This window comes from Macrotis lagotis, chromosome X (genome assembly GCF_037893015.1).
Source record: "Macrotis lagotis isolate mMagLag1 chromosome X, bilby.v1.9.chrom.fasta, whole genome shotgun sequence".
Classification (NCBI taxonomy): Eukaryota; Metazoa; Chordata; class Mammalia; order Peramelemorphia; family Peramelidae; genus Macrotis; species Macrotis lagotis.
The window spans coordinates 145,129,686-145,138,830 of NC_133666.1; the positions used below are offsets into that span (position 1 = coordinate 145,129,686).

The 9,145-nt window shown below is 47.0% G+C and overlaps 1 protein-coding gene across 1 annotated transcript; it reads right to left on the reverse strand.

Annotated features, from left to right (window-relative positions):
* Positions 1-929: 929 nt before the first annotated feature.
* On the reverse strand, positions 930-8,773 carry PRSS36 (serine protease 36). Its single transcript, XM_074207213.1, has 15 exons — positions 8,642-8,773; positions 8,248-8,283; positions 8,028-8,063; positions 7,626-7,800; positions 6,983-7,263; positions 6,266-6,432; positions 5,411-5,648; positions 5,184-5,313; positions 4,785-5,029; positions 4,521-4,681; positions 4,068-4,302; positions 3,372-3,513; positions 2,601-2,863; positions 2,238-2,359; positions 930-1,467 (listed from the first exon to the last, which is right to left on the reverse strand). The coding sequence occupies exons 1-15, from the start codon at positions 8,673-8,675 to the stop codon at positions 1,180-1,182; spliced, it is 2,553 nt and encodes an 850-aa protein (XP_074063314.1). The 5' UTR covers positions 8,676-8,773; the 3' UTR covers positions 930-1,179.
* Positions 8,774-9,145: the final 372 nt, after the last annotated feature.

A 9,145-nucleotide genomic window follows, 5' to 3' on the forward strand; every position in this document is an offset into this window, starting at 1 on the left:
CATGGTCTGAAGAAGAGAGAGAGGAAACTGCCCAGCAGTTACAAACCCCATTTTCAAGACCAAGGTGTGAATGTATACATTCTATTTGTGCCTATGAATGTGGTTTTTAGTTTTCTGGATGGGAGCCAGATTGCCTTTCCTGTGATAGGGATCAGATTGAGTTCTACTCAGCCATTCCAGAACCCTCCCTTATAGCCTTCCCAGCTGCTCACCCCCATTCCTAGCCTTCCCCAGAAGGGAAATTCTTGTGAGAGCTTGACCTATAAAGGATACTGGGAAGCAGGTGTTGGATATTTATGTTATGTGCTTCAGCAAGGACATCATTGTCATCTATTCTGCAATTTATCTCAGGGGATGAGGCACATTTGATCCTGAGTTATATAGGGGAAGGGACCATACACTAGGAAGAGGTAATACAGTTATGAAACCAAGCACTAGAATTTCTCAGCTCTAGTCTCTTGAAATCTCAAGCTCTGGTCCTGTTTTCAAAGATATTTCTAATTTGAGGACTTGTAGAGATAGGACACCTGGGAGGAAGGGAATGGTGACTGGCGCTCCTTTGCTGCTGCTGACAAATACCCAGCTGACCTTGGGCACACCCTGCCCAGGAAGGCAGGAATGAGTGGCAGCTGCCACGTTATCAGCTACAAATTTCTCTTCCAGCCTTGGTCCTGACTCAAACCTCTGGAACCTCTGTATGGAGGTGACCAGTTCTAGGTACAAACATCCTCCAGGGCCTCAGAATTAGCCACTTCAAAAACTTTACCATGTTGCCTCCAAGATTAGCTCGTGTTCACTGTAATCTTCAAGGTACAAATGATTTTTCTAGCGTTTCCCCCAAATCAAACGCCCCCCCACCTTGGTTAATAGTCTTAGCCGTTGGGTGCTTCCCCCACTCTCCCCAAGAATCAGAGATGAAGCAGCCCCTGGCAATGTTGGCATTGTGTTTATTACCCAAGTATTCATTCCACCCCCAGGATTCTTTGGCTCAAATTAGCAGTGGTTGGAACGCAAGTCCAATTAAGACACCCAGGGTTGAATAGTTCCGTCATCACAGTCACCCTCCTTGAAGGAGGTGTGTGTGTATATATTGGGGGGGGGGAAGCTTTCGAGGTTCCTAGCCTGGGAACCAGTATGGGCACATTCCAGCAGAGGCATTTGCATCTTCTGCCCTAGTCCTCAGAGTCCAAGTAGGAGAAAGAGAGGAACTAAGAGTATGAGGGCAGCTCTTGGAAGTCTTGAGGCGCTGCTCAGGTCTGGAGGGCAAAGTTCACTGTCACTGAACTCCTCAAAGACTCGACTGAACTGGGGGTTTCCCAAAAAGGATGCCTCCCCGACAGTATGGGAGATCCAGGACTCCTGAGTCCCCACTGGGGCAAATAGCTCTTTGCTTCCTCTTAGGGATACACCAACCAAGACCCAGGAGCCACGTTGTTCTTCACAGAGGAGAGTTGACCCTGAGTCCATCTGGGAGGAGAGAGTTTGGAATCACTTTTTGGCTTTTTTCTTTTGCAAGGTTACTCAGGGCTATAATGTGAATTCTTTCACCATTCAAGGCCTCTCAATCTTAAATTGGAGACCCCAATCCCTGGCAACAATAGTCAGACACAATTGAAAAACAACGCCCCCCCCTTTTTTTTGGTTTTTGCAAGGCAAAGGGGATTAAGTGGCTTGCCCAAGGCCACACAGCTAGGTAATTATTTTAGTGTCTGAGACCGGATTTGAACCCAGGTTTTCCTGACTCCAGGGCTGGTGCTTTATCCACTGCACCACCTAGCCGCCCCAGAGCGGGCATTCTACCCATCTAGTTGCCCTTATTATCCCTATTACAAGTCATTTAAAGCATTTATCAAAACTTCTATTTATCTCTATTTTAGAGATGAGGAAGCAAGTCACAGTTAAGGTTTCTGACCCTCAGTAATGTGCTCCATTAGAATATCTACCTTTGGGGTAGCTAGGTGGTGCAGTGGATAGAGCACCAGCCCTAGGGTCAGGAGTAACTGAGTTCAAATCTGGCCTCAGACACTTAATGATGTAGCTGTGTGGCCTTGGGCAAGCCTTGCAAACTTTAAAAAAAAAACCCATCTTCTCAGGATCTGTCCCTTTTGAAACCAAAGCACTGTTAAAAATCTACTCCAATTCTGGTTGCTCTTTCCCTTTGCCCTTCCTTCCCAGGAACTCTGTTCTTTTGTGATCCCAGGGTCTGTCTTGTCTTCCTCCCTTCTCTCTATTCATACCTCATTTGTGTCTTCCTTTCCTTTGGGATACTGGACACAGATAGTTCCAGAAGGCAGTGCACGTCGATAGAGGCAGTGGCAATGACCAGGGGACAAGATGGTGACTGGAACAGCTAAGGGGACTGAGGGTAATAGAACCAGACAATCAGACTTGGCAAGGGTCATCTCAAACCCCCTCATTGAACAAAGGGGGATTGAGACATGGGTAAGGGCAACAAGCTGAATCTTCCAAACCCTTCCCCAAACAAAATGTCCTGAGCCCACTTCTCCAACCCCAACACAGCTCTTATCCTCTGAGAGCCATTTTCCCTCCCAAGAAGTCTATCCCATTTTTCCCCTAAAGATCACTTTGGTATTGCTCACCTCGGTTTGCAGAATCTTTCCAGCCTAGGACCCAGCAGCTTGTCTCAATTGGGGTAGGTCCAGAATGTAGGCAGACAGGCAGGATAGCAGGGGAGGGCTCCACTCTGGTGTCTAGCTCTAAGAGAACTAGGGGTGCTTTGGATCCCATACCATAAGGAAATCGAATGCTGTTGACTGATCTTGATATCTGTTGACCCTGGGCAACAGGTCTGGGCCCTGTTCTACCCAAGTATACTTGAAGACTGGCTACTGTGGAGGCCTGTCTATAGGAATGAGACCAGTTTCCCATGAGTTCCATCACCCTCAATGGAAATGGGGCAGGAGTCTTATTTCTGCTATCCACTCAAATCAACTTACTACCCCCTTTATTAGCCCTTTCTAGGGCTCCCTACTGGCTTCATAATTTTTACAAAAGGATGTCTAGGGGCAGCTAGGTGGCATAATGGATAGAGCACCAGTCCTGGAGGTCTAGAGGACCTGAATTCAAATCAAACCTCTTAACTAGCTATGACCTTGGGCAAGTTACTCCATTGCCTTGCAAAAAATTAAACATATCCAGGACTGTCTGAATTCCCCTTCTCAAATCATGTCCCCATAGAACTCTCCAATGAATTCCTATTAAGAATAGTTTTGTTCCCCAGTGGCATAGTTTTGTTCTCCAGTGACAAATCTGAATCCCCATCCTCCCCATTATATGGAATCACTACAATTCTCCTCCTCCCCCCTCAAAAAAAGTCCCACCACTGAAATTCCTGACTGGATTAGACCTACCTTGTGACACATTGAGTAGCTGCTAGGACCCAACCAGGGCTCACCAGAGTGCCTATACAAACTGGACCCATGTTCCCATGCACCTCTGCCATCCAAGGCCATGGATTACTATTTGACCAGATCACTGGTTTAATACCACAAGCTGGCAAGAGAATGAACAAGGATTGTTACACAGCCTTTGAGTCCTCTCACCCTATATCTTCTGGAATTGCTGAGCATCTCTCTAGACACAGCTCTAAGTAAGTATTCCTCCCTCCTCCCCTCTCCCAACTTATTTTTGAAATAATTCCCTACTTCCCTACTCATCATACCTCACACCCCAAAAAACTAACAATAATGATCCACTTTCCCTCCATGGAACAAATGAAAATCTATTTCTGCTCTCCCTTCCAATGGAATACCTGAGTGCATAACCCCCCCCCAACCACCTGACTCATTTCATGTCTACCCTCACCACAGAGAACCTCTCAATTGCTTTACTTAGATCCTACTGAATTGCTTTACTTAGATCCTACTGATCCCTCCTCTTGCCTTTCCCTCATGGAATCAAAACCTAATGAATAATGACTGACTCCCCACTCCTAGGATAATGCTCTCACTAAACCAGATAATTACCAGGTCCCCCTCCCAACAAATCTTTTAAGGACTGGATCCTGAACTGTTTTCCTAAGGTCCTAGAGTCTTGAGTCTCCTCACCTCCATTTCTGGTCTTGGGAGGACAGGTCGGTAACTTGACCTGTGCTTCAAGTTCCCAATTCCAGACCAGTTGATCCTCCAGTTTGGCCTCAAGGGCAATATGCCTGATCCAACGCTCATGAAGTTGCAATGGGGAGAAGACCCGAGGCCGGAGACAGCTTTCTGAGGGCTCTGAAACACCTGCCAGGAACCAATGTCCTGATTCCTCACATAGGAGGCTCCAGCGGCTGTCAATCTGTGAAATGAGTCCAAAATGGAAGGGCGGTCCATCTCTGGGACCTTAGCAGTTCTCCAGCCCAGGGCTACCACAGACATGCCTCTTCTCCCAAGAATTAAAAAAAAATTTGATATCCTAGGGCACAACCTTTAATTCCTTCTCCCAGGAACCCTGAAATGGATCCCCCAATTGGTCTTCTGCTCCCCTAAAGTATCCAACTGAAAACCCTCCATCACCCAACAGCTTCTTGTCTCCTCCTCCTGGTAGTCAGCACATAGGATTCTAGGATTCATTCCAGGCAAGGACACGTTCTCCCCCTTCTGGCCATGGAGGCAATAACACCACCAACTAGACATCATTTCAGCTTCCAGTAGAGAATTGGAGACCTGGGGTGGTTCTGGGGAGGGCAAAGGAGAAAGAAGTGAGAGTGGTGTTGATTTGCCATGCTCCCTTGCTTCCTTTAGCTGGGTCTGTGGGGGGCAGTTGTGGTCAGGTCTCACCTCCAGGACCCCACTGGGCCAGGCGGCAGCGACCCCTTGGCACAAAGTAGTGATATAAGCGGGGCAAGCACACAGGGCTTGTATCTTCCGTCATGTTTACAGACACATCTAGCAGCAAGAGGGCCAAGTCATAGACATAATCTTGCGTGTAGTTTCTATTGAAAATAATTTGGCTGACAGGCACCCTTCTTCCTTTGGGTGGGAAGACCACTTGCCATTCACTAGTGTCGATTAAGCCTTCAAGGCTGGGGAAGAAAGAAAGCCATTTATTCAGAAGACTCCCTCAGACACAGAAGTGGTTGTTGCACTATGCCCAAGAAATAATCCCTTGTGTTACAAATAAATAAGAACCATATCAAACTTGAGATGAGATTTTTCTACACCTTTAATATTACTTACTATGGAAAGCAGCTGGCTGGTGTGAGAACCCACTTTTTTGATATCATCACTCCATGGCAAGGCTTGAAATTTGGGGTAACTACCACAGCCTTCCAGGGCCAATGATCAGGATCGGGGGCAATCCCACATTCTGAGTGGTCAAGAGACAATGGTAAGACTCAAGCATTCCCAATCCCCAAATCACAATCAGGTCTCCTTTTCCTCATCATCCTGTATTCATTGCTTACCTGGCAAGGCAAGGGTACAGTTGTCAAGACTCTCCTCTGGCATATCTGTTGGGATAGGCTTGGGTTGTTCAGGGAAGAAAGCTTCAGGAACTCGCTCCCGGATCCAGTTTTCATAGTAGGACACTGCTGTGAAGATTCCAGGGCGATTTCTCCTTGCACAGCCATGGCCAAAGCTGGTAATTCCAGCCTGGAACCACTGGCCTTGCTCCTCACAGACCAATGGACCCCCAGAGTCACCCTGGGAAAATTGAACTAGTTAGAGGGATCTGATCTTAAGGAAGAACAAAAAAGATAAAAGGTGGCTGTTAGAAGAGCTGTGTTCCTACTAGCTGTAGGACCTCATCTCTAGGCCTATTGACTTTTACTGCTAACCTTAAAATAAGAAAAAAATATTAAAAAATTGGTTCAAACCCAGGAAGGAGTTGAATGTCTACCTTGCTTAAAGGGTTTAATTCACTGGCAGATATGTCAGTGCACCTTTCTTTGGCAGATTGTGCTGGAGATTGTGGGGGGGAGGCCTCAAAACTGTCATAAATTTTTCTCTTTTTGCAAGGCAAATAGGGTTAAATGGCTTGCCCAAGTCCACACAGCTAGGTAATTAATAAGTGTCTGAGGCTGGATGACTGACTCCAAGGCCTTGTCATGTTTAAAAGCAGAAATGAAGTTAGTTGAGTCTGGCCAATTCTTGGCAAAATCACACTTTCAAAAGTCCAATGAACATACAAGAGCTCAAGTTCCTATATCAGAAAAATGTTAAGGAAACTATGGTACTAAGCTACATTAAGAGGTTCATTGCACACCACTCCAGGTCAGACTACATCTTAGGTTAAGTACTTGAAAATGTGCACCCCTTACCTGGCAGGTATCCTTTTTGCCTTCCTTGAAGCCAGCACAAAGCATCCCTGGATATAACTGTTCAGTAAAATTGAAGGGGCCAGCACTGTTGTAGAGACACTGACAGGTTGTCATTCCCACAATCTTTAGCTCTACCTCTTGGAGGAACTCTGGTGGACGAAGATATTCTGTGGGGCAAGTTGGGGATTAACAAGGAGGATTGGTAGCTGAAGGGACCTGGGGGAGAGGTGGGACTGACTTCTTTCCCTATATTCTTTAAACCTGTCCATATGTACTGCAGGATAAATTAGTAGATTGCTGGTCTTGAAAGACAGACACCTGGGAAGTTTTCTTCTGACATTCTATTGCTCTAGTGTACTCACTTATCACTTCCTAATGTCTTCCTAATATTCTCTAGACAATAGAGCAAGATAATGGGAGAGGCTCCGGGAAGGGGGAAGGGAAGGAAAAGTGGCATTCAAGGAAGATATTCTTAAGACTAAGAATAGCTTGTTTTTGCTTTTGAATTTCATAAACTCATAAACTATTTTTTCCAAGTACATTGAGACATCCATATTTAACACTGAAGAAATTTGAGGAACAGATCTTTTGCTCCAATCACTTCACAGATGGAAAGAATTCAGGGTAGAAAGAAGAGGATTTGAGTTAATAGGAATATAAGATGGGGGGGATGAGAAGGAATGAACAAGGATACCCCATCCTCTTTCAAAGACTCACCCATTTCTTGCACATTTCCCCAGCCTGTGGCCCAGCAGGAGGTTCCGTGGGCAAAGTGATGATTGGCCCGGGGCAGGCAGATGGGCTGCACATAGTCTGAGAAGTTGGCAGGTTGACCCAGACGCAACAGGGAAAGGTCTAGCCCTATTTCTGCAGAGGTATAATTGTCCGGAACCAGAATTTCTGTGACATTGCGAAGCTCTCCGTATTCCAGCAAAGACAACTGAGTGTACAAACCGAGGAACACTGTAAACTCTTCTGCAGGAACCACAGTGAGATTGCTGGGAAAGAGGAAAGTTGATGAGAAGGTGGGACCCAAGTGCTTAGACCTACCTAGGAAGGCAGGGCTACTTTTCTATCTCCACTGAAGGTCCACAAAGGGGAATAAAGGAAGGGCAGCTTGGTGGTGCAGTGGATAAAGCATTGGCCCAGAAGATTGACCTCAGACACTTAAAAGTCTTAAACCTGACTGGAAAAAAAAATCTAGGGATCAGAACCTTGGGGAAAAGGAGAAACTCTCTAAAGGAGTCAAATGTTCTGGCATGCTATGAATTGGGACCCTTAAGGGGAGCAAGGGTCAATCTGTCAGTAGCCTAGAGAAAAGGACAGGCGAGGAAGGTACAGGGTGTACATACAAACTTACTCTACCACACAGTGAGCAGCAGAGAGGACCCAGGATTCAGAGATGAGGGTGCCACCACAGATGTGGCCACCACCTCTGTGCAGACTCACTTGCCATGGCCAGTCACCATGGGTGGCATCAGAGCCACCCACAATACGGGGCCGAGGTTGGGTTCGACCACACTCTGGGATATCTCCTGAAAAGGAAATTAAAGTTTGCCCATCCCTTGTCCCCCCCCCCCCCCCCCCCCCGCCCCATCCATCCCTCCCCTCGATCCCAACACTTCAATCCCCTCCCTCCTTCAGCCTCCCATTTCACACTATTACCACCTCCCCAACGAGCAACCTGCAGAGAATCACACCCCCTGCAATTCTCAGAATCTTGGTGCCTAGGCCATGAGTATCCTTTCTATCTTTTCTTTACCTAGTTCTTGGAGATTTTCTAGGGCAGAGCTGAAGGCTGGAAAGATAAGAATCAAAAGAAGAATGACATTCCAACTCCTACAGCAGTTCAGAGTCCCCCTGCTATCCTCCTGCCTGTTCTCCCCAAGGTTTCCTTCACCCAAGACCAATCTCCAACCATCCCTTACCTCTGACCTCCTTTACAGACTTTTGAGTATCCTATCACCCAGACCCTCTCTTACCTGAATCCTGTGTTTTCCCTGGGGTTTCCAGGAAGACTGGTAAAACATGGAATGAAAGAGAAATCTGACTGAATAAATTTATCTCTTTCCCACTAATAGCTGTTCCCTCTCCCCCATCTCATTTCCATCTTCAGGGTAGAGTTCAAATTCTCTCCCATGAATTTCAAAGAGTATTACTAACTTTTCCCCCATTTCCCAACTTTACAATTATGCCTTTCTGGAGGCATCCTGGTCCCTTTAGCCCATTAGCATCCCAATTCCCTCCTAGAAGCCTACTATATTCCCAGAAATTCAGAGATTATTTCTTCCTGGGAGTCAGGTTATTTGCCCATGACTATCCTCTCTAGTCCTGGAGACTGCTCCCACCTCCACCTCCACCAACACCAATAGTTACCCAGTAACAAAAGAATAAGCAGAGTGGAGGACATGGTCCCATGGAGTTTGGGATTGCCAGAGCTCTGGGGGAAAGGCAGGCGACCTCTCCCCTTTAACAGGAGGAAAACTGCCCCAGGCAGTTCCTACCGGCCTCCAGAACAGCCCCACCCTCCCAGAAGTTAGCCCATCCCAGGGAACTGGAGAGGTCCTAGGGCTGGAGGTGGAGAGTGGGGAGTGGGGAGTTTGGGTGCCCCACCCCAGGATCGGATGCATCTCAAAGGGGTTGGGTGGGTAGAACAGGGCCAGGCCAACCAGGTCACTAAGGCTGGAAGGCAAGACATCTGCTTTCTGAATATGGGGGTGGGTAGAATGTAGCCTGTCGGACAAGAATCTAAGAGATGAGACCTAGAGGCCCAGGACCACACACAATGTTCCAAGCAGAAAGTGGGGCTTGGGGGGGTCTCTTGGGAATTGCCAGATGAGAATCCTAGATTCTTTGTGAATTTGATAGAGGAAGATTACT